This window comes from Oncorhynchus gorbuscha, linkage group LG26 (genome assembly GCF_021184085.1).
Source record: "Oncorhynchus gorbuscha isolate QuinsamMale2020 ecotype Even-year linkage group LG26, OgorEven_v1.0, whole genome shotgun sequence".
NCBI lineage: Eukaryota > Metazoa > Chordata > Actinopteri > Salmoniformes > Salmonidae > Oncorhynchus > Oncorhynchus gorbuscha.
Genome location: NC_060198.1, coordinates 27,255,447 through 27,281,403, shown reverse-complemented (window position 1 = coordinate 27,281,403; position 25,957 = coordinate 27,255,447). Strand labels below are relative to the sequence as shown.

Below are 25,957 nucleotides of genomic sequence, written 5' to 3'. Positions count from 1 at the left end.
CAACTCCTCAACAGGCTCGGGAGAGGCGAAGGTCAAGTCATGCGTTCCTCCAAAACATTACTCACCAAACCAGGCTTCATTTTGAAAGTTACATATCTTGAAAACTTGATTGCTGACAAGCCAAACAGTTTGGACTAATGAAACAAATGCCAAAATATCAGTTTTGGGTGGAATTTTCCTTTAAGAACAACTGCTCTTTCCATGACATACACTGACCAGGTGAATCCAGGTGAAAGCTATGGTCTCTCCCTCCCCTCCCGGAGGGACCACGTCTCAGGACCTCCTGGCCTGATGACTCCTTGCTGTCCCCAGTCCACCTGGTCGTGCTGCTCAAGTTTCAACTATTCTGCCTGCGGCTATGGAACCCTGACCTGTTCACCGGACGTACTACCTTGTCCCGGACCCGCGCTCTTTCCGACTCTCTCCCTCTAACGCACCTGCTTTCTCAAACTCTTGAATGCTCGGCTATGAAAAGCCAACTGACATTTACTCCTCAGGGGCTGACCTGTTGCACCCTCTACAACCACTGTGATTATTATTATCTGACCCTGCTGGTCATCTATGAACGTTTGAACATCTTGGCCATGTTATAATCTCCACCCAGCACAGCCAGAAGAGGACTGGCCACCCCTCAGAGCCTGGTTCTTCTCTAGGTTTCTTCCTAGGTTCCTGCCTTTCTAGGGAGTTTTTCCTATCCACTGTATTGCTTGCTGTTTGGGGTTTTAGGCTGGGTTTCTGTATAGCACTTTGTGACATCTACTGATGTAAAAGAAGGGCTTTATAAATACATTTCATTGATTGATTATTAATGTCATTAAATCCACTTCAATCAGTGTAGATGAATAGGAGGAGACAGGTTAAAGAAGGATTTTTAAGCTTGAGACATGGATTGTGTATGTGTGTCAGAGGCTGAACGGACAAGACAAAGGATGACAACAAGACAAAAGTGCCTTTGAAGGGGGTATGGTAGTAGGTTTCTCACGCTCAACAATTTCCTGTGTGTATCAAGAATGGTCCACCACCCAAAGGACATCCAGCCAACTTGACACAACTGTGGGAAACAGTGGAATCAATATGGCCCAGCATCCCTCTGGAAGGCTTTCCACACCTTGTAGAGTCCACACGCCAATGAATTGAGACTGTTCTGAGGCAAAAAAAAAAAAACTAAATTCTTAATGTTTTAAAAAACTCAGTGTATGTTTTCACCTTAGGTGTAGTAAACTATCTTGGCTTTAAGATCAGGCTTTACACAGGGCAGCAAACTTTCTTCAGAAAGCCTTCCAATGCAGCCTTCTATCTACCTTAGTAGGGATCCCAGGCTAGCTTTGCCCTATCACGCCCACAGAAAACCCGAAGATCAATTGGTACAGCGGACAGCCTGTTTATTCCCCTCGGGAGACGTGTCCTGCATACATGTCATTCGTTCATTTTGGTTTGTAAGTTATGAACAAACATGAACCCATCAGGACTCCCAAAAACCAGGGGATGTTCGACGGTCAGTGACATAACATAGAGCTTGTGATTCATTTATTTTCACTCGTTCACACTTTATTTGGATTGTCTGGAATCTCATACTATCAACAAACAAAATCTGTTGATAAGCAACTGCATGCTAAGGTTACGGTTAGAATGAAGGTTAGGATAAAGGTGAAGGTTAGGGTTAGTTGAAATGTTACTGATAGTCTGTAGAGCATCTACAGATGGACTATCCAAATAAAGTGTTACCTTTCACTCTGATATGGAGCTTCCTCTGGCACCTCTCCCCCTCAGTCCCCCCCCCCCCACTCTCTTCCTCTATCTATCTCTTTACCTCCGCTTCTCTCTCTCTCTGGCTTGTCAGAGCTCTTCCTTTCGGCAGCCTCGTTGTAAACTAGGAAACGACATCACAACCCCTTACGATTTGTGTTCCTTGCATAACCATCAAAATATTTAGTCCCTATATTTGCGTTTGTGACTGACTGTGTGTGGGTGGGTGCCATTAAGTACTGTTTCACTCAGCATGCCTCCCTCCGTGCTCTGCTGCTTATACACCAATTAGACAGATGATGGTTACTACAGGCAGACAAGAGGACACCAAAATACCCCTGCTGCTGTAACACACCTCTGCCAGCAAGGGTGCCCACACCACACATTCACACACACAGGCATACACACATACTGCGCACACACACACACCCTCTCTCTCTAATGTAACAGTGTGGAGGCTGAGAGAATAGAAGAAAACACACACATTCATACTAAGGCACACACACTAGAGAAAGGCCAGATTGCAGTCATTGGTAGTTATAAAAGTAGGACCCATTTCAGTAAAGCGTTTGTTATCCCTATACTTAAACAAGGAGTCTGGAATACCATCGTCTTTTCCAAACCTACTGGATTTCTGCACACTATCCTACCCTGCAAAATAAAGTGTAGAGGTTCTTTCACAAAAGAAAGAGGTGTGTTGGAGGAGAATGCAATGCATGAAATGTTGTACTTGACTTTCCCTTGTGAAAAATGCATCAAAACATTTAACAACGTCCATTTATTATAATCCACATAATAAATCACATTTCCTGTTGCTGCGGGATTATTTTCCTGCTGTAGCGAACTGTCTCAAATTAAGGTCCGACGTCTGTAGAGCGGAAGTGAGTGAGAGCGAAGAGAGAGCAAAGAGGACATGGTGCTGGTATCACAGAGTAAGTGGCTAGATGAGGGAGAATGAGAGCAGAGGCAGATACTCACACAACACCAGAGTTTCATTCAAGGTTAAAGAGTTTTTATTTTTTATTATTGAGGCATGTGTTCTTCCAGTGATATTAACTAAGGCTATATCCCGCACACACACACACACACTAAAACATACACTTACTGTGCAGAGCCTTCATCTTGACAGATCAGATCGTTAGAACTTTCTAGACGATGTGTCTTTAGTAGCCGAGGTGTTTTCCCAGAGCCTTCGTTAGTAACGTGGCTCTTAAAAACCTTTTGCAGACCACTCGTGCCCAAAGTGCCCTTTCTGCGTCACGTTATTCACAGATCTCCTGCTAAACATCTGCATTCTATCTGTCTGACTGTGACTGCTGATAACTTCAAAACGAAGTTGACTACAAATACAAAGTTACCAAAGTATTTGTTACAAACAAGTCAAGGATACAATTGTGTTTCAAATGAAAAGCGAGATGACTGCTTTAAAAGACATAGGTTACATGGCCATGTAACCTATTTCAATCATACTGAAATGCATTTAATGTTCATTCAATTCAGTTCTATTTTGCTACTATCTGTATTTTTTTGCCTCAATGTGTTTCATGATGTGTGACAACACTTGTGCAGTGATGGGCCACTCTGTGATTTAGTGCATTATTATTGGGGAAGCATAATAAGCCGCATCAATAGCTTATTTGCAGCCATACTGGAGGTGGTAATATCTCATAGGAAGTGATCCATCGTCAGGATTGTGGGATAATTCTAATTATAATGTTACGGTAAGATTTGAATGGAGAAAGCTGATTTGAGAGTGCTGCTTTTCTTTTGATCCAATCAGTATCGACACATGGTCTAATGACGCGAGCGGTATGCCTCTCTTCATGCTTGTTTGGGAAACACTCTTAAAAGGTGACTGCACTTCCTAATTTGGCCTTGTTCTGGATTTGGTTCATTATCAAATGCTAGCGGTCATGACTGAATTCAAACGTGAGTTGGTTTTGGGGTGTGGTTTAATGTGGGTGTCTTGTGTGTTCGCAGGTGGGAATAGTTAGCCAAATTATTTAGCCAATCAGCTTCAGCTAATCGGGGAAAGAATGGAAAGAATGGTTAAATAATAATAATAAATTACACAATGTAAATGGAACAATATTTTCATGTTGCATATTCTTTTTTTTTGTCTCAGTAGCTCTTGCATGCAGTCAAATTACCTAGTGGCCTCATGAGTGGAATGTTATTCATATTTTTCATAATTTCACAATAAATCAACATTATTTTGAAAAAACTTCTGAAAATCTTGTTTCTATGTCAAAAAGTTGTTACATTTCAGTATTCTGTGATGTATATAACGTGTAATATTGGGATGCAAACTCAAAATGGAATACATTTAAACAAGGTAAAGGCATCTTCTTATTTTTAAGCCCATAACCATGTGTGTGAGGTGTATACTTTGTTTCTAAGCAGATGTGTTTAAGACGACCAAGAAACACTCTGTGTGACCCTGATTTAGCCCACTGCAGTAAAAGGTTAAATGCTTGCAATATTTGTATATTAATTTTTACAATTGGTTTGAGTTTTTTTAAGTCATTGAATTTTGGAGCTATTCAAGTTTTAAAATATTGTCCCAAAATTGTAATTTACTGATGGTCCCTAACTTGCCCCATAGGGATAATTGACTGTCAAACCAAATTGACCATGGGCATTATGATCGGGTCGCGTGCAGCGTCACAGATGATTACTTGTGTGCTGCTATCTATGGGCAGGATATAAAAATACAAATAAAACACGAAAAACTGTTCCTGTACCCTTCATTCCGTGACATACCATTTATGACCAACATTTCAGAGGCAGTAGCTCTTTAAAAAGTTGGTCAAATCGTCGCAATGCTTAAGTTACATCGCAACTGGGAAACGAGGCCAGGGGCCTGTACACAGAAATGCTACACGAAGAGCGACTCAAACAGGGTCCACAAAGGGTGACAGGCTCTTAAGTCTACATGAACACACCGATAATGTACATTTTGTGTGAAAATTCGGTAGCGAATAAGCTAACAAACAATTAAATCCAGTTATGCACCCAGTGACTATACTGTGGTCTTGTTAGCTCCTGGTCTGGGACTGTGAGGACCAGAGAAGTCATTGACATAGGAACACATGGACCCAATGGAAGGAAAATACAATATTCATCACAGTCTGTGAAACTTCATCCAGCCACACACACAGAGGATATAGACCCAAAGATGATCATGTTATCATGCACAATGTGAGGAACAAAACATGAAATAATGGGTGCGTTCGTAAGTTCGCTCTGCCCATCTACACTGATTTCAGAGCACTCTCGTCTGAGTGTGCCAGAGTATAACTGATGAATTTACGAACACGCAACACCCGTTGAATATGGCCGGCGTCAGTAAACGTCGGCAAAGAAAGCGTAATTAAATTGTTGCCGGCAGAACAGTTACAGTCCCCAACACTCTGGATAACATGAAAACACCCTAACCAGCTCTGCTAGGGCGAGTAAACTGGTCAGAGTGAGGTGTTCTCTCATTTGTGTCTGTAAGTAGCTAGCAAGTTAGCCAGTTAGCTTGGGTGCTTGACTGTCGTTGTGGGGTCTGAACGCTCGGATCAAACCTCCTCCTCGGCCGGAGCGTCCAGCGTGAGCTCTGAACGCTCCGAGAGCGTTTACCAACGGACAATCTGACAACAATCTGAACGCCCAGAGCGCACTCTGGCACTCCAGATTGAATTTACGAACGCACCCAATATGTTCATCATCGTACTTATTTTACACTTCCGATGACTTACTGTATATACTGCATTCTTATACTACAGGGAGGGGACATGTTATTGGCCGTTAATGCCAACAGTGTGACCACTATGTGCTGCAACTCAGCAAGTAGATCTAAATGATCAGTACATTATAGAAACGTTGAAATCCAACCCATTATCCTATCATTAAACATGCTTACATCTAAATGTACAATACAACAGTCCAGCCACCCTTCCCACTAGCAGCAAAAATGCCCAATAGTGTCAGAGACAGAGGGAAAGCGAGTGGGGAATGGAGAGAGAGAGAGAGAGAGATGGACTGACATTTGATCAATGTTGAATTGGTCATCCATAGACAAAGAAAGCTGCATATAGACACATCCCTCCATATCCCTCGCTCCCTGTCCCTCAGACCAGCGGGACCATGTCCGGTTGTCACCCTTACAAGGCCTGTTCATGTGGTTTTCCAGCCGACTGGCTCTTGGCTGTTGTTTGTTTACCAGCGGTGAACCAAACAGACGAGTCAAAAGACACAAACACTTCCCAAGTCTTCCACGGCCCGTCGGCTAAATTGGCAAGAAAATTGAAACAATTTTAGAGCAGTTTAAAAAAAATGTGTTGTTGCTCCATTTGTTTCTTCTTCTTTTTTAAAAATAAACAATATCTCTATTCATAGATGTTTTCTAGTCTAGGCTATTCAAACACTACTGAGGGAGAGAACAAAAAACACTGAAGTATTTATGTAAGTATTCACTGGCCCAATCTAATGTCGTCTCTTGTAATTTTTCATAAATAGGACATAGAAAAACACATTCTCTGAAGTGTGCGACTGATTGACCTGTACAATAGAATGACGTGGCTTACATCCATGACCTTCTGGAATCTGCCAAGTGCGAGGTCAAATGTCAGTGAGTCAGGATCTGAGAGAGTGTGTGTCGAAATAGACCTAGTTTGTCCTGTCCTCTGCTGGCTGTCTGGTCGGTCTGAGCAGGGTGTACTCTGCCCAGTGTCACCCACCCACCTGCCCGTCCATCCGTCCTTGCAGAGCAGTTAAGTTCTGTGCCAGTCTAAATTAAGCTGAAGTCAAATCCCCGCCAAGGGACCAATGTGATAGCTGAGAAAGATGGAAGAGGGAAGGAGAGATAGAGAGAGACCGAGACCGAGAGAGAGAGAGAGAGAGAGAGAGAGAGAGAGAGAGAGAGAGAGAGAGAGAGAGAGAGAGAGAGAGAGACCAAGAGCGACAGAGAGAGAGAGAGACCGAGAGAGAGAGAGAGACCGAGAGCGACAGAGAGAGAGAGATAGAGAGGCCGAGAGAGACCGAGAGCGACAGAGAGAGAGAGAGCGACAGAGAGAGAGAGACCGAGAGCGACAGAGAGAGAGACCGAGAGCGACAGAGAGAGACCGAGAGCGACAGAGAGAGACCGAGAGCGACAGAGAGAGACCGAGAGCGACAGAGAGAGAGAGATAGAGGCCGAGAGCGACAGAGAGAGAGAGAGCGACAGAGAGAGAGACCGAGAGCGACAGAGAGAGACCGAGAGCGAGAGAGGCCGAGAGACAGAGAGAGCGACAGAGAGAGAGAGAGATAGAGAGGCCGAGAGAGAGACCGAGGCCGAGAGAGATAGAGAGGCCGAGAGAGAGAGAGGCCGAGAGACAGAGAGAGCGACAGAGAGAGAGAGGTGGACCAAAGGAACAGGGGAGAGAAAACGCAAGCACCGAAACCTACAACCATCGGCGGTATCTTGAACATCTCACTGACACCGACATTGAAACAAGTGCATCCTTCAGCATGCAATTATCTCCTTCACGGTCACCTCTTTAATGAATTACTGTGATCATAGTGGGCGTCCATCTGTGATGCTGCCATCAGGAGTGTGACACTTGTTCTAGTTCATCAGAGAAAGAACAAATGTTTTCTTCCATGCAGTGACCAGGAACATTACCCCCCCACACACAACACAAGTGCATCCTCCTGATTAAGGCAACGTATACTAATACTAGGTTCCGTTTGCTCCTGGCAGAACTCGGCTAGGTGTCCGCACACGACTGTGCTCTCGTACTCCCTTAAAAGGACCTTCATTTGAAAACACTACAGTTGACCAATGACAGACGAAAGGGCGTAGACGTCGGCTACTGAACTTCAACTTGCCCCAATAAAAAATGTTGTGTGAGCGAACAGACAAAAAAAAAACCTGCCAAACACCAAAACGTCACACATTTGAGTCATTACATATGCGCGAAACAGAACGCGCCACGTTTCGACTGTATAGTGTGTGACGGCCTTAATCCTGCATTCTTCAGCCTCGTGATATCCAGCCATAGAGGACAGTGAAAAAGAACTGGTCAAATCACACAGAGACCAGACTCATCAGACAGAAAATAGTCTCCTTCCATCCCGAGGGAAGTTACTGGAGTCCACAGCAGCCAGTCCTTCAGTCCTAAAACTCTTACCCCTGTGGTGTGGACTACAGACCAACCCAGTTCACTAATAGACTAAGGTACATTACAGCAGGAAAACATGGGGTACTGGGGTCTTAGGTAGTCCTCCACAACACCTAGGCCAACCCACTGTGGAAGGGAAGCCAACCCTTTCAAGTCTGGGTTGTCAGCTACAATAGGGTGGAGGAGACAATGTCAGCAAGGATAAAGCTGAGGCATCCTCCCCATCACCTGGAATTCACAAGCTGAACTATCACGGCTCCCCACTCATTTAAGTAGGGTGGTGGGCCTCACGATGGTGGTGTTGGAGGACCCCCGGACTGGCTGGTCCTCCTCAGGGGTGTGTGGGGAGGTTACAGGGTGCTGGTAAGAGAGAGAGAGAGAGACGGGGGGCTGGTGTTGAGACAGATTTTAGATCTCCTCAATGGATTTAGCAGGGACCAGTCCTCTCTTCTTCCCACTGCTCAGCTTCAGGAAACCCTCACCGTCCTCACTCTTCCCCACACAGATCTGACAGAGAGAGAGAGACAGAGATAGAGAGACAGAGAGAGACGGACAGATAGAGAGAGAGGGAGAGAGAGGGAGAAAGAGGGAGAGAGACAGGGAGAGAGAGAGGGAGAGAGATAGAGAGAGAGATAGATAGAGAGATATAGAGAGAGAGACAAGGGTGTTTAGGGAGGTTCAAATAGAAAGGCAGTGGAAGCAGACAAGAAATAGATAGTTTTGGCACAACTACAGGGCAAAGGAAGAAATACGAGACAAAATGAATGTCTCACCTGATCCTCCTTCACTGGCATGTGGCCCATCCCTCGGCTGGCCGGGACAGGGTGGGTGACCCTCCACACCCTCTCCCCTGGGCGCACCCTCTGAACGAAGTTAGCAGGGAAGAAGCCCACCTTGTCTCCACTCTTTCCCTGCCACACAAATGACACGTAAAGTAAATGTGACATATATTCAAATAAATACTAATTAAAAAGCTATTTCGGGTCGCAACGCTAGTTTAATTCATTATGTTTCTCTCTTAAAGTGATTTTTTTCTCTAATTCTCTCTTTCTTTCTCTCTCTCTGAGGACCTGAGCCCTAGGACCATGCCCCAGGACTACCTGACATGATGACTCCTTGCTGTCCCCAGCCCACCTGGCCGTGCTGCTGCTCCAGTTTCAACAGTTCTGCCTTATTATTATTCGACCATGCTGGTCATTTATGAACATTTGAACATCTTGGCCATGTTCTGTTATAATCTCCACCCGGCACAGCCAGAAGAGGTCTGGCCACCCCACATATGCTCTCTCTAATTCTCTCTTTCTTTCTCTCTCTCTGAGGACCTGAGCCCTAGGACCATGCCCCAGGACTACCTGACATGATGACTCCTTGCTGTCCCTAGTCCACCTGACCGTGCTGCTGCTCCAGTTTCAACTGTTCTGCCTTATTATTATACGACCATGCTGGTCATTTATGAACATTTGAACATCTTGGCCATGTTCTGTTATTATCTCCACCCGGCACAGCCAGAAGAGGTCTGGCTACCCCACATAGCCTGGTTCCTCTCTAGGTTTCTTCCTAGGTTTTGGCCTTTCTAGGGAGTTGTTCCTAGCCACCGTGCTTCTACACCTGCATTGCTTGGGGTTTGGGGTTTTAGGCTGGGTTTCTGTACAGCACTTTGAGATATCAGCTGATGTACGAAGGGCTATATAAATACATTTGAATTGATTTGATTTTCTGAGGAAATTATGTTCTATTTCTGACTGGATGTTTAGGAGAGGCAAACAATATGTCAGGTGATATAGTTCATACTCACACGCCTAACTAACACACACACACACACACACACACACACACACACACACACACACACACACACACACACACACACACACACACACACACACACACACACACACACACACACACACACACACACACACACACACACACACACACACACACACACACATTTACAGTAGTGTAGATTATTCATTGCCCACCTTCCACCACTCTTCATTAGAATCATCAGTGACCAGCACCCGATCACCAGGCCTGAGAGAGAGAAAGAAAGACAGAGAGGAAGATAAGGGAAGGGGGAAGAAAAGTGAAGAGAACCATACAGGGAGAGTGTGTCCATGATTTCAAACAAACGTGACCAGAGTATAAGGACTGTAGACTGAGTGAGTACTGTACTCTGTGGTGTATCTTTGCACACAGCATGCTACCCTCACATGACTCAGAGGTGACAGCTGGTTGAGGTTAAGCGCGTCGGCCCGTAAACCCGAAAAGTCGTTGGTTCGATTCCCCGCGCCGACTAGGTGAAAAATCTGTTGTTGTGCCCTTGATCAAGGCACTTAACCCTAACTCCTGTGGATAAGAGCGTCTGCTAAATTAATAAAATGTAGGTAAGGAACAGGTGACTTTGATTCCCACACAGAATAATGACGTTGTAAAGAGCAACATATCATTGGATGTTTAACTGACGTAATAGCACCAATCAGTGTCAAGCACGGTGACTCTTGTCTTTCTCCCACTCTGTTTCTCTCACTCACAGACCCACACACCCACGTATGTATGCACGCAATTTACACATACACAATAACTCACAACTCACAGACCCCCCCCCCCTAAAGGAAACACACGCACACATGCATGTACAGCATAGATCTGGCACAACGACCATATAAGCGCGCAACAGACAATTATGGATGAAGGCTGAAAATATGAAAATAAAACAAGCACTTAAAGAAAAAACATTATTAAGGTGATTTCTTTTTTTTTTGCAGGGAGGGAACAGCTGACTGGAGACGGGGCGGCCGGGCAGTGGTTATCTGTGGTAACATGGACTCTTAACAACGCAATGAGACTTTGTTTCTCCTTGCCGAAGCAAGCAAGGTGTTGTAGCAAACGAGTCTTCAGTTGCCTAGGCTGTTTGATACTGTGACAGAAGACCTTCCATGGCGATGTAGATTTGACTGACGTGGCTCATGCGATGTAATGCATTTTTTGTAATGTCAGTTGAGTTGAATCAACAAATCACAGCACAGATTGACAGGTACTTCCTGCTTTTGCTTCCACCCATTATGCCCCCATTGACTTGAATGGGGACGCCCACTCTATTAATTATATTTCTATGGCAGCACATGCAGCCAGGAGCAGAAGGAGAAAATGTGTATGTCTATTTTTCCCCAGAACAGTTATTACGGTGACCACGGTCATTTGGCTGGCCAATTACCATCACCCAAAATTCCATGACATCACAGCTCACAAGCACACAGCACTTAAAAACACGAATCAGACTCATGTACACAGACTATTTAGTATCCACTGTCCTATATACAGAGCTAGTGTACTGTACTGTCCTATATACACAGAGCTACTGTATCGTCCCCATTACACAAATTCTCTCTATGGAGTCTCTTGGGTGTCTGCTCTCCCTGCTGCCCTATTTGATCGTCCTGGCCTGTCACACACACACATAAACACACACACACCCGTGAGGCACCAGGTGGCTGTGAGCCATCCCCATGGCGATGCACCTCTTTATTACCTGCACCCACAGCTCTCTTCTCTCCCTAAAACACATCCTGACCTTTATACTCTTCTATCTTTCCTTCCTCCTCCTCTTCCTCTCACTCCCTTCTACTCTCTCTGTTCTGCTGGCATTGTTTGCTTCTCTTTTGTCTCTCACTTCCCCCCCAGCCCCCTTGTTTTCTCCTCTCCCTCTGTGTCTGTTTCAAGCTGTTCTCTCCATCTAGTCCCTCCATATTTCTCCTCATCCTTTCATCTCTAATTCATTTTCAGTCTTTATCACTCAGCCCCTCCCTAAAGCTGACTGTGTGTATTTTCTGGGCGGTAATTGTCATTGTGTTTGATATTTAGCAGGCTGCACCTCCTTTTTTTTCTCCCCAATTTCGTGGTATCCAATTGGTAGTTACAGTCTTGTCTCATCGCTGCAACTCCCACACGGACTCGGGAGAGGCGAAGTTCGAGAGCCATGCGTCCTCCGAAACGCAACCCAACCTAGCCGCACTGCTTCATGACACAACGCACATCCAATCCGGAAGCCAGCCGCACCAATGTGTCGGAGGAAACACCGCGCACACCTGGCGACATGGTCAGCACCCACTGTGCCCGGCCCGACAAAGCAGTCGCTAGTGCGCGATGAGACAAGGATATCCCTGCCGGCCCTGGGCCAATTGTGCGCCGCCCCATGGGCCTCCCGGTCGCGGCCGGCTGCGACAGAGCCTGGGCTCGAACCCAGAATCTCTGGTGGCACCACCGCGCCACCCGGGAGGCCCCATGCTGCACCTCCTAAAGGGTGCCTTCACATTGTCCCTTCTACAGATGACGTTTGAAGGACGTTTGAATCTCGAAGAAATGACAGCTGGGACGGACACACATAGAGGCACACAACAAACCCACACAAACAGACCCCATTCCACCCCTCACTCTAGTCCGAGGTCGTTGTGCTCCTGAGGCAGGAACTTGAAGAGCGCTACATACGTGTGGATGGAGTGAACCTCAATACGCCTGGGAACCTGGATGGACACAGACAGGGAGAAGGAATACAGACGGAAAAACGTTTTAGTTAAATATAGTGTCTCTGAACATAAGGTCAGCTAGCAGGAAAAGGACTGTGTGTGTGTGTGTGTGTGTGTGTGTGTGTGTGTGTGTGTGTGTGTGTGTGTGTGTGTGTGTGTGTGTGTGTGTGTGTGTGTGTGTGTGTGTGTGTGTGTGTGTGTGTGTGTGTGTGTGTGTGTGTGTGTGTGTGTGTGTGTGTGTGTGTGTGTGTGTGTGTGTGTACCTTCACGCTGGTTTCCTCTACAGGCTCCTGGAGCTGCTCGCTGCCCCCACCCTCAGGTTCAGCCTTCTCGTTTTCACACGGAGGCAGATCTGACAGACAAGGAGATGGGTCACTCAGCCTGAACGATCAGGTCAGACAGCAAGCAAGGATGTACATACTCAAGATACACACACATAAATACATTAGGGCACACACACGCGAACAGACACACACACACACACACACACGTGTTCTTACCCCCTGTCTCCTGTGGCATCTCCTCCTCCATGCTGTACTGCCTCTGCTCCCCCTCCTCTCCTCCTTCACCCTGAGAAACAGAGAAAAGAAATGGAAAAAGAGGGATTCAAGACAACAAATCATAGAGGAAGTGAGAGACAGAGTGAGAGAGGACAAACTCGGGACACATCGAGACACTAAATGTGTTTCTGTGGTTTTCTATGTCAAAACTTTTCCCGCCAACCAGTAATCCCAGAAATTCTCCCTCACTTACATTTACATTTACATTTAAGTCATTTAGCATTCAAATTACCTTATGACATCCAGTGGAACAGCCACTTTACAATAGTGCATCTAAATATTTTAAGGGGGGGTGAGAAGGATTACTTTATCCTATCCTAAGTATTCCTTAAAGAGGTGGGGTTTCAGGTGTCTCCGGAAGATTGATCTGCTGAGGGAGTTTGTTCCACCATTGGGGAGCAGAGCAGCGAACAGTTTTGACAACTGTACTTCCTCAGTGGTAGGGAGACGAGCAGGCCAGATGGATGAACGCAGTGCCCTTATTTGGGTGTAGGGCCTGATCAGAGCCTGGAGGTACTGAGGTGCCGTTCCCCTCACAGCTCCGTAGGCAAGCACCATGGTCTTGTAGCGGATGCGAGCTTCAACTGGAAGCCAGTGGAGAGAGCGGAGGAGCGGGGTGACGTGAGAGAACAAGGTTGAACACTAGACGGACTGCGGCGTTCTGGATGAGTTGTAGGGTTTAATGGCACAGGCAGGTGAGCCCAGCCAACAGCGAGTTGCAGTAATCCAGACGGGAGATGACAAGTGCCTGGATTAGGACCTCACATGAATGTTGTGAAGAACCTACAGAACATGTTAGTTGAGATGTTGTCCAGGATCACACCAAGGTTCTTAGCGAGAACCTCACTTCAACTAGCATTCTTACCTACAATATATCTCTATGACTCAGAGCCTGAAATCTGGTCAACACCTGCTAAAATAAGGGTTCATTTGTATTATTTTTTAAAACAGCCTTCCTGTTATACAGAAACACAACAGGACAAGAGAAATAGGCTCACATGAAGGTGAAGGAACATGTGAAGATTGAATACAGGGTCACATGAAGGTGAAGGAACATGTGAGGATTGAATACAGGGTCACATGAAGGTGAAGGAACATGTGAAGATTGAATACAGGGTCACATGAAGGTGAAGGAACATGTGAAGATTGAATACAGGGTCACACGAAGGTGAAGGAACATGTGAAAATTGAATACAGGGTCACACGAAGGTGAAGGAACATGTGAAGATTGAATACAGGGTCACATGACGGTGAAGGAATATGTGAAGATTGAATACAGGGTCACATGAAGGTGAAAGAACAAAAGAACATGTGAAAATTGAATACAGGGTCATATGAAGGTGAAGGAACATGTGAAGATTGAATACAGGGTCACATGAAGTTGAAGGAACATGTGAAGATTGAATACAGGGTCACACGAAGGTGAAGATACCATCTATAGAGTCACTAATTAACAGACTGCGTGTCCCCATGGTACAGGTGGAGAGGTCATACCTGGCTGTGTGTGGGTGACTCGGACACGCTCCCAAAACTGGAGCGGCTCATCTGTGCCAGGGACGTCCCATAGCGCAGGGCTGCGTAAATAGGGTCCCCCCGCCCCCGGCCTGCCCCTGAAAACACACAGATATTTAAACCTTTACAGGGACACACGCACAGACACGCACAAATGCAAGAAGACACAAACACATGCGCGCACACACACACACACACAAACACACACAACCTTGTAGAAGCAGCATCACAGATCGGGATCATGTATAACTGCCATCATAACTACCATTAAGGGAGGCCCAGCCCAGAGCTCTAAATATAGGTGTAATGACCCAGTCCCAGACAGACAGTGACCTGCTGAAGATCTGGCAGAGGGCAACAGTGAAGTCCAAGGCTCTTTACAAGTTTGCACATTGTATTTTCAGGAAGTACATTGTTGTTTCAGAGTTCTGTGAGATGAAAGTCAAGCATTAGTGGTTGAAGCTGTGTTTTCAGAGTTTCAGTCAGAATGAGAATGAGACTGGTTCTCTATTCCATAAATTTAAACCTAGATTTAACCAAACTTAACTAAGCCTAGATTTAACTAAAACTGAACCAGTCATTTCCACGCTCGACAGTCACTGTAATGGCAGCCAGATGTATTACCTGATGTGTGTGATGACAGGTGATAAACCTAGCTTGCCCTGGCTCAGACCCAATGTGAGTCCCAAACAGCACCCCATTCCCTTTATAGTGCACTATTTTTGACAAGGCCAAGGGGATATGGTCCCATTTTGGAACACAAGCCAAGGGGTCAAAGCGACAGACCTGGGGTTATGGTGGTGGGAGGGGGCAGGTTAACGGAACACTTATGGATAGAAGGAGGAAGGAAACAGGGAAGAAGGAAAGGACAGCAGGTGGAATGAGAGCTGCCCCTTATTCACAAGGATCTATTCTATAGGGTGAAGGATATGAATCACGTCCACTTCCTCGCAGGGCTAGGATAGGACACACACAAGCAGATGGACACGTGGAGAATACACACGTCGTCATGCACGACACCCCACACATGGCTGCAGACACACGCACGCACGCACACACACACACACACACACACACACACACACACACACACACACACACACACACACACACACACACACACACACACACACACACACACACACACACACACACACACACACACACACACACACACACACACACACACACACACACACACACGCACACACACACTTTCTTTACTGAGCATGCTCACCTTGGGTGGGCTGCACCTCCTTGACGACAGCCAGCTGTTCGTTGACCAGCATGGGAGAGCTGAAGTTCCGCTTGAACACCCCGACCCCAGACTAACACACACAGAGGAGGGAGAATAATATGGTTTACATGCATTCATTTTTATAGCCTGTGGTAGTGGGTATTTATTCAGAAAATGTATAGAATTACATTACAGTAATTGAAGTAGAGCGAGAGGACGAGATAGGGCGGACTTGGCAGCAACAGTCTGACCAACAGTTGCCAAAAGTCAATACATGAGTATCTTGCGAGAAGTAAGATTGCTAACATCATTGTGTTTTCTCTGGCTTAATTGGAAATCAATTAAACCTACTGCCGGGGTCTCGACACGCGCAACCGTGAGCGCGCACACTCACACACATACACATAATGAAACACTCACACAAGCACATAGCCTACCTACACATTCACAACTGCACACAGAACACAACAAACAATTTCACACTGAATTAGGCACGGGGACCGTTTCAATGAAGATATTGATTTCCATGTGCGCTGACATTGAGATGAGCTATCAGCACTGTTATAATACAGAGGCAGAGTCACAGGGATGAATGGTCTTCCTTTGTTCCTTCCAGAGATATTCTGGCTCATTGTAGATAATCCTATCCCTCCCTCCCTCCCTCCCTCTCTACCCTCTCCCTCCCTCCCTCCACTCCCTCCCTTATTCCCTCTCTCTCTCTCCCTCCCTCCCTCCTCCATCCATCCCTCTCTCTCTCCCCCCCTCTCTCTCTCTCCCTCTACTCCCTCCCTTATTCCCTCCCTCCCTCCCCCTCCCTCCCTCTCCTCTCCCTCCTCCCTCCATCCATCCCTCTCTCTCTCCCCCTCTCTCTCTCTCCCTCTCTCACTCCCTCCCTTATGCCCTCCCTCTCCTCTCCTCCTCCCTCCCCCTCCCTCTCCTCTCCCTCCCTCCCTCTCTCTCTCTCTCTCTCTCTCTCTCTCTCTCTCTCTCTCCCTCCCTCTCCATCCCCCTCAATTTCTCAGTACGGTATTTTATCTACATCCAACAGCTCCTGAGTTTCCCAGGGAATCTCAAACAGCGTTGTTCAGGGACCTGACTTCCCCTGCCTACCAATGGCATCTATCTGACGTCCTGGAAGGGATCCAGAGAGATCACGTGTGGTTTGAAACAGATAGGGAATATTTAGACAGAGTTCAGACAGGGGAGCCTCTGCCTTATACCAGAGGGACCACTCTGACCACTGATTAACGGGCCGGTTTCAACAGCATCAGCAGTATCTATGCCGCACAGCTGTACACAAATGTATACACACACCCACAAACACTGCTGCATACTCACCTCTCATTCCATATGTGTGCCCATACGGTTAGCACTTTTTCACTGCATACATGGACAGGATGTTGAGAAGCACTTATTCAGCCTTGGGGCCAGTACTGCGGGGGGTGTGTGTGTGTGTGTGTGTGTGTGTGTGTGTGTGTGTGTGTGTGTGTGTGTGTGTGTGTGTGTGTGTGTGTGTGTGTGTGTGTGTGTGTGTGTGTGTGTGTGTGTGTGTGTGTGTGTGTGTGTGTGTGTGTCCAGATCTGTAGACCAGGGCAGGGGACATACCTTTCCATTGCAGGGCTGCTGGGACAATTCTGAGGTGCACCACAGGTGAGCACCCATCTTACAGGTTCTACACCGAAGACCCTGTTTAGAGTTACCTACAGACAGATAGAGAGACAGAGAGAGAGAGAGAGAGAGAGAGAGAGAGAGAGAGAGAGAGAGAGAGAGAGAGAGAAAGAAGAGGGGTTAAGAAAGAGGAGAGAGGGAGGGGGAGTGAGAAGAGGGGTTAAGAGAGAGGAGAGATGGGGAGAGAGAGAGAGAGACACAGAGAGAGAGAGGAGAGGTTAAGAGAGAGGAGAGAGAGAGGGGGGGGAGAGGGAGAGAGAGATGGAGAGAGAGAGAGGAGAGGTTAAGAGAGAGGAGAGAGAGAGGGGGGGAGAGGGAGAGAGAGACAGAATGTAGTAATAAATAAGGCATGTGATCAGAGCAGGTTCCTGTTTGATGTAAATCTCATCTCGGTCATCCAGAGAGGGTTGATCAAGCTTCTATTGTGCTGCACTGCCTGTTGAGCTAAGCATCATCAACGGTCCCTCTCAAAACATGGAGAGACTGAGGCATTTGGGTTCAATTTGGTTTTTAGTCACACCAATTCTCATCAAGCATTGTCTTAGGAACAAAAGCCTAGTAAGAGTGGAGACACGTTCTTTGTCCTTTTTCTTGACATAATTACTTTTGTTTTTCTTTGATATGTTGGAGAGTGACAAGATAGGGACTATGTCATTCAGCTGCATTGTTTTGACTCGTCATTTCCAATTAAAGGTTTACTTACTCACCGTGCCAGAAATATTGTTTAGAAGGATTTAGTCTAGAGATCTATGATTACCAAAAAATACATGAACTGAATCTTCTATTTGCTCAAGCTCAGTTCTGTTACAAACTGGGAGAGGGAGGAGAGACTGGGAGAGAGAAAGGAGAGACTTGGAGAGAGAGGAGAGACTGGGAGAGAGAGGAGAGACTGGGAGAGAGAGAGGAGAGACTGGGAGAGAGAGAGGAGAGACTGGGAGAGACAAAGGAGAGACAAAGGAGAGACTGGGAGAGAGAAAGGAGAGACTGGGAGAGAGAAAGGAGAGACTGGGAGAGACAAAGGAGAAACTGGGAGAGAGAGGAGAGACTGGGAGAGAGAGGAGAGACTGGGAGAGAGAGGAGAACTGGGAGAGAGAGAGGAGAGACTGGGAGAGAGAGGAGAGACTGGGAAAGAGAGGAGAGACTGGGAAAGAGAGGAGAGACTGGGAGAGAGAGGAGAGACTGGGAAAGAGAGGAGAGACTGGGAAAGAGAGGAGAGACTGGGAGAGAGAAAGGAGAGCCTGGGAGAGAGAGGAGAGACTGGGAAAGAGAGGAGAGACTGGGAGAGAGAAAGGAGAGCCTGGGAGAGAGAAAGGAGAGACTGGGAGAGAGAGGAGAGACTGGGAGAGAGAGGAGAGACTGGGAGAGAGAGGAGAGAGGAGAGACTGAGAGAGAGAGGAGAGACTTGGAGGGAGAGAGGAGAGACTGGGAGAGAGAGGAGAGACTTGGAGAGAGAGAGGAGAGACTGGTAGAGAGAGAGGAGAGACTGGTAGAGAGAGGAGAGAGGAGAGACGGGAAGAGAGAGGAGAGACGGGAAGAGAGAAGAGAGACAGGGAGAGCAGAGACGGGAAGAGAGAGGAGAGACGGGAAGAGAGAGGAGAGACGGGAAGAGAGAGGAGAGACGGGGAGAGCAGAGACGGGTTAGAGAGCAGAGACGGTAAGAGAGAGGCGAGACGGTAAGAGAGAGGCGAGACTGGGAGAGAGAAAGGAGAGACTGTGGGAGTGAGGAGAGACTGGGAGAGAGGAGAGACTGGGAGAGAGGAGAGACTGGGAGAGAGGAGAGACTGGGAGGGAGGAGAGACTGGGAGAGAGAGGAGAGACTGAGAGAGAGAGGAGAGACTGGGAAAGAGAGGAGAGACTGGGAGAGAGAGGAGAGACTGGGAGAGAGAGGAGAGACTGGAAGAGAGAAAGGAGAGACTGGGAGAGAGAAAGGAGAGACTGTGGGAGAGAGGAGAGACTGGGAGAGAGAGGAGAGACTGAGAGAGAGGAGAGACTGGGAAAGAGAGGAGAGACTGGGAGAGAGAGGATAGACTGGGAAAGAGAGGAGAGATTGGGAGAGAGAGGAGAGACTGGGAGAGAAAGGAGAGCCTGGGAGAGAGAAAGGAGAGCCTGGGAGAGAGAAAGGAGAGCCTGGGAGAGAGAAAGGAGAGCCTGGGAGAGAGATAGGAGAGACTGGTAGAGAGAAAGGAGAGACTGGGAGAGAGAAAGGAGAGACTGGGAGAGAGAAAGGAGAGACTGGGAGAGAGAGGAGAGACTGGGAGAGAGAGGAGAGACTGGGAGAGAGAAAGGAGAGCCTGGGAGAGAGAAAGGAGAGACTGGGAGAGAGAAAGGAGAGACTGGGAGAGAGAAAGGAGAGACTGGGAGAGAGAGGAGAGACTGAGAGAGAGAGGAGAGACTGGGAGAGAGAGGAGAGACTGAGAGAGGGAGGATAGACTGGGAAAGAGAGGAGAGACTGGGAGAGAGAGGAGAGACTGGGAGAGAGAGGAGAGACTGGGAGAGAGAAAGGAGAGACTGTGGGAGAGAGGAGAGACTGGGAGAGAGAGGAGAGACTGGGAGAGAGAGGAGAGACAGAGGGAGGAGAGACTGGGAGAGAGAAAGGAGAGACTGTGGGAGAGAGGAGAGACTGGGAGAGAGAGGAGAGACTGGGAGAGAGAGGAGAGACAGAGGGAGGAGAGACTGGGAAAGAGAGGAGAGACTGGGAGAGAGAGGATAGACTGGGAAAGAGAGGAGAGACTGGGAGAGAGAGGAGAGACTGGGAGAGAGAAAGGAGAGCCTGGGAGAGAGAAAGGAGAGCCTGGGAGAGAGAAAGGAGAGACTGTGAGAGAGATAGGAGAGACTGGGAGAGAGAAAGGAGAGACTGGGAGAGAGATAGGAGAGACTGGGAGAGAGAAAGGAGAGACTGGGAGAGAGAAAGGAGAGACTGGGAGAGAGAAAGGAGAGACTGGGAGAGAGAGGAGAGACTGGGAGAGAGAGGAGAGACTGGGAGAGAGAGGAGAGACTTGGAGGGAGAGAGAGAGACTGGGAGAGAGAGGGAGAGACTGGTAGAGAGAGAGGAGAGACTGGTAGAGAGAGGAGAGAGGAGAGACGGGAAGAGAGAGGAGAGACGGGAAGAGAGAGGAGAGACGGGGAGAGAGAGGAGAGACTTGGAGAGCAGAGACGGGAAGAGAGAGCAGAGACGGGAAGAGAGAGCAGAGACGGTAAGAGAGAGGAGAGACGGTAAGAGAGAGGAGAGACGGGAAGAGAGAGCAGAGACGGGAAGAGAGAGCAGAGACGGTAAGAGAGAGGAGAGACGGTAAGAGAGAAGCGAGACGGTAAGAGAGAGGAGAGACGGGGAGAGAGAGGAGAGACTTGGAGAGCAGAGACGGGAAGAGAGAGCAGAGACGGGAAGAGAGAGCAGAGACGGTAAGAGAGAGGAGAGACGGTAAGAGAGAGGAGAGACGGGAAGAGAGAGCAGAGACGGGAAGAGAGAGCAGAGACGGTAAGAGAGAGGAGAGACGGTAAGAGAGAGGAGAGACGGGAAGAGAGAGCAGAGACGGGAAGAGAGAGCAGAGACGGTAAGAGAGAGGAGAGACGGGAAGAGAGAGCAGAGACGGGAAGAGAGAGGAGAGACGGTAAGAGAGAGGAGAGACGGTAAGAGAGAAGCGAGACGGGAAGAGAGAGGAGAGACTGTAAGAGAGAGGAGAGACTGGAAGAGAGAGGAGAGACGGGAAGAGAGAGGAGAGACGGGGAGAGCAGAGACGGGAAGAGAGAGCAGAGACGGGAAGAGAGAGCAGAGACGGTAAGAGAGAAGCAGAGACGGGAAGAGAGAGGCGAGACGGTAAGAGAGAGGAGAGACAGGAAGAGAGAGGAGAGACGGGAAGAGAGAGGAGAGACGGGAAGAGAGAGCAGAGACGGGAAGAGAGAGGAGAGACTGTAAGAGAGAGGAGAGACTGGAAGAGAGAAGCGAGACGGTAAGAGAGAGGCGAGACAGGAAGAGAGAGGAGAGACGGGAAGAGAGAGGAGAGACGGGAAGAGAGAGGAGAGACGGTAAGAGAGAAGCGAGACGGTAAGAGAGAGGCGAGAAGGGAAGAGAGAGGAGAGACGGGAAGAGAGAGGAGAGACGGGAAGAGAGAGTGGAGAGACGGTAAGAGAGAGGAGAGACGGTAAGAGAGAGCAGAGACGGGAAGAGAGAGGAGAGACTGTAAGAGAGAGGAGAGACTGGAAGAGAGAAGCGAGACGGTAAGAGAGAGGCGAGACAGGAAGAGAGAGGAGAGACGGGAAGAGAGAGGAGAGACGGTAAGAGAGAAGCGAGACGGTAAGAGAGAGGCGAGAAGGGAAGAGAGAGGAGAGACGGGAAGAGAGAGGAGAGACGGGAAGAGAGAGGAGAGACGGGAAGAGAGAGGAGAGACTGTAAGAGAGAGGAGAGACAGGAAGAGAGAGGAGAGACGGGAAGAGAGAGGAGAGACGGTAAGAGAGAGCGAGACGGGAAGAGAGAGGAGAGAAGGGAAGAGAGAGGAGAGACGGGAAGAGAGAGGAGAGACGGGAAGAGAGAGGAGAGACGGGAAGAGAGAGGAGAGACGGGAAGAGAGAGGAGAGACGGGAAGAGAGAGGAGAGACGGGAAGAGAGAGGAGAGACGGGAAGAGAGAGGAGAGACGGGAAGAGAGAGGAGAGACGGGAAGAGAGAGGAGAGACGGGAAGAGAGAGGAGAGACGGGAAGAGAGAGGAGAGACGGGAAGAGAGAGGAGCGAGACGGGAAGAGAGAAGCGAGACGGTAAGAGAGAGGGGAAGGGAGAGAGAGAGAGAGACGGGAAGAGAGAGGAGAGACGGGAAGAGAGAGGAGAGACGGGAAGAGAGAGGAGAGACGGTAAGAGAGAGGCGAGAAGGGAAGAGAGAGGAGAGACGGGAAGAGAGAGGAGAGACGGGAAGAGAGAGGAGAGACGGGAAGAGAGAGGAGAGACTGTAAGAGAGAGGAGAGACTGGAAGAGAGAGGAGAGACGGGAAGAGAGAGGAGAGACTGGAAGAGAGAAGCGAGACGGTAAGAGAGAGGCGAGAAGGGAAGAGAGAGCAGAGACGGGAAGAGAGAGGAGAGACGGTAAGAGAGAGGAGAGACGGTAAGAGAGAAGCGAGACGGTAAGAGAGAGGAGAGACTGGAAGAGAGAGGAGAGACGGGAAGAGAGAGGAGAGACGGGGAGAGCAGAGACGGGAAGAGAGAGCAGAGACGGGAAGAGAGAGCAGAGACGGTAAGAGAGAAGCAGAGACGGGAAGAGAGAGGAGAGACGGGAAGAGAGAGGAGAGACGGGAAGAGAGAGGAGAGACGGGAAGAGAGAGGAGAGACGGGAAGAGAGAGGAGAGACTGTAAGAGAGAGGAGAGACTGGAAGAGAGAGGAGAGACGGGAAGAGAGAGGAGAGACGGGGAGAGCAGAGACGGGAAGAGAGAGCAGAGACGGGAAGAGAGAGCAGAGACGGTAAGAGAGAAGCAGAGACGGGAAGAGAGAGGAGAGACGGGGAGAGCAGAGACGGGAAGAGAGAGCAGAGACGGGAAGAGAGAGCAGAGACGGTAAGAGAGAGCAGAGACGGTAAGAGAGAAGCAGAGACGGGAAGAGAGAGGAGAGACGGGAAGAGAGAGCAGAGACGGGAAGAGAGAGCAGAGACGGTAAGAGAGAGGAGAGACGGGAAGAGAGAGCAGAGACGGGAAGAGAGAGGAGAGACGGGAAGAGAGAGGAGAGACGGTAAGAGAGAAGCGAGACGGTAAGAGAGAGGCGAGAAGGGAAGAGAGAGGCAGAGACGGGAAGAGAGCAGAGAGAGAAGGGAAGAGAGAGGAGAGACGGGAAGAGAGAGGAGAGACTGTAAGAGAGAGGAGAGACTGGAAGAGAGCAGAGAGAGACGGGAAGAAGAGAGAGGAGAGACGGGAAGAGAGAGGAGAGACGGGAAGAGAGAGGAGAGACGGGGAGAGGAGAGACGGGAAGAGAGAGGAGAGACGGGAAGAGAGAGGAGAGACGGGGAGAGCAGAGACGGGAAGAGAGAGCAGAGACGGGAAGAGAGAGCAGAGACGGTAAGAGAGAAGCAGAGACGGGAAGAGAGAGGCGAGACGGTAAGAGAGAGGAGAGACAGGAAGAGAGAGCAGAGACGGTAAGAGAGAAGCAGAGACGGGAAGAGAGAGGAGAGACGGGAAGAGAGAGGAGAGACAGGAAGAGAGAGGAGAGACGGGGAGAGGAGAGACGGGAAGAGAGAGGAGAGACGGGAAGAGAGAGGAGAGACGGGGAGAGGAGAGACGGGAAGAGATAGGAGAGAGAGAGAGAGAGAGAGAGAGAGAGAGAGAGAGAGAGAGAGAGAGAGAGAGAGAGAGAGAGAGAGAGAGAGAGAGAGAGAGAGAGAGAGAGAGAGAGAGAGAGAGAGAGAGAGACTGGGAGCGATGAGGCAGGCTACAGGACAGCTGGTGCGGTGAAGAGAAAAAATGACGAGGTAAGCAAAACACAAGCAAAAACAAAGAGTAAGACATCTTCTGCAATCAATCATGGCGACAGGAAGTAGATTTAGCAAAGAGGAAAAGAGTATGAGAATGTTAAGGGACCTGTACACACATCGCAGCATATCAAACCAAGGGCACTTGAAAACCCTAACTAGACTTGCCCTCAGCTTCTCATTCCAATCAAACCGTATGCTTCATGTCTGAAAACCAAGAATTCCACGAGAGGAGTCCACCCTTTCTGTGGTACCTCTGCTATTCTCCTGCATAAACTCCAATTATAGTCCACCTAATGTTTGCTTCACTGTTAATAATATTACATTGTTATTGCTACAGAATAGGAATTAAATGACGTGAGCCATTTCAACTATCTATTCCAGTCATTAGCTACCTAGTCAAGTGCTGCCTTTGAAGACTGTTCACTTAATAGTCAAGTGGATTCTAGTGTAATGGATAGTGGCTGTGACCTAATAAAGTAAGGACAATGACCAGCTAGAAATACAAGATCAAGTAACCAGGAGAAATGGCTGAATGAAGCCACTAATCCTACATAGACACTGAGGCCTAAGCAGGCTGGTAGTGTCGAGAGGCCTGGGAGTAAAGTAGGCACCTTACCCACGATCAGGTGCTTGCAGAGCTGGCAGTGGGTGGGCTTGCGGAACACGTGCTCCTGGAAGCAGTGGGTCACCTGCGTCAGGTGGGGTGGGGGCGGGGCCTTGGAAGACAGCGAGGGGGAGGAGCTTAGAGACGGGGAGTGGGAGCAGAGGGAGGGGTTGGGGCTGAGTGACGGAGAGAGGGAGGGTGAGCGTTCACTGGCGAGGGGAGAGCCAGGGGGCGGGGAGGGGGGTGGCGGGTCGGTGATGAAGTCAGGGGGGAGACGGGCGTCACTGTAGGACCTCTGGAAGAAGTTCTCCACACTCTTACTGCGCATCAGGGTCTTAAAGGAGAGGGAGCGCTTCAGACGCTGGAGCTGCAGGGAGGGAGAGAGGAGAGCCTCAGGAAAACATTCACTACAGGTATCAACACATCAGGGTCTTAAAGGAGAGGGAGCGCTTCAGACGCTGGAGCTGCAGGGAGGGAGAGAGGAGAGCCTCAGGAGAACATTCACTACAGGTATCAACACATCAGGGTCTTAAAGGAGAGGGAGCGCTTCAGACGCTGGAGCTGCAGGGAGGGAGAGAGGAGAGCCTCAGGAGAACATTCACTACAGGTATCAACACATCAGGGTCTTAAAGGAGAGGGAGCGCTTCAGACGCTGGAGCTACAGGGAGGGAGAGAGGAGAGCCTCAGGAGAACATTCACTCCAGGTATCAACACATCAGGGTCTTAAAGGAGAGGGAGCGCTTCAGACGCTGGAGCTGCAGGGAGGGAGAGAGGAGAGCCTCAGGAGAACATTCACTACAGGTATCAACACATCAGGGTCTTAAAGGAGAGGGAGCGCTTCAGACGCTGGAGCTACAGGGAGGGAGAGAGGAGAGCCTCAGGAGAACATTCACTACAGGTATCAACACATCAGGGTCTTAAAGGAGAGGGAGCGCTTCAGACGCTGGAGCTGCAGGGAGGGAGAGAGGAGAGCCTCAGGAGAACATTCACTACAGGTATCAACACATCAGGGTCTTAAAGGAGAGAGAGCGCTTCAGACGCTGGAGCTGCAGGGAGGGAGAGAGGAGAGCCTCAGGAGAACATTCACTACAGGTATCAACACATCAGGGTCTTAAAGGAGAGGGAACGCTTCAGAAGCTGGAGCTGCAGGGAGGGAGAGAGGAGAGCCTCAGGAGAACATTCACTACAGGTATCAACACATCAGGGTCTTAAAGGAGAGGGAGCGCTTCAGACGCTGGAGCTGCAGGGAGGGAAAGAGGAGAGCCTCAGGAGAACATTCACTACAGGTATCAACACATCAGGGTCTTAAAGGAGAGGGAGCGCTTCAGACGCTGGAGCTGCAGGGAGGGAGAGAGGAGAGCCTCAGGAGAACATTCACTACAGGTATCAACACGTCAGGGTCTTAACGGGGACAATAACAGGTTGTTCGTACCAGTTGTTCCCCCGAGACGATGAACAAGCAATTTTCCATTGCCAAGTCGTTTCCATAGTAGTTCCATTAAACACGCGATGCTGA

The 25,957-nt window shown here is 48.8% G+C and overlaps 1 protein-coding gene across 1 annotated transcript; it reads right to left on the bottom strand.

Annotated features, from left to right (window-relative positions):
* Window positions 1–7,043: 7,043 nt before the first annotated feature.
* LOC124016158 (SH3 and cysteine-rich domain-containing protein 2-like) lies at window positions 7,044–24,805 on the bottom strand. The gene is made up of 10 exons (XM_046331698.1): window positions 24,454–24,805; window positions 17,333–17,427; window positions 15,728–15,818; window positions 14,473–14,588; window positions 12,919–12,988; window positions 12,682–12,770; window positions 12,327–12,415; window positions 9,875–9,926; window positions 8,666–8,803; window positions 7,044–8,399 (listed from the first exon to the last, which is right to left on the bottom strand). The coding sequence occupies exons 1-10, from the start codon at window positions 24,767–24,769 to the stop codon at window positions 8,301–8,303; spliced, it is 1,155 nt and encodes a 384-aa protein (XP_046187654.1). The 5' UTR covers window positions 24,770–24,805; the 3' UTR covers window positions 7,044–8,300.
* Window positions 24,806–25,957: the final 1,152 nt, after the last annotated feature.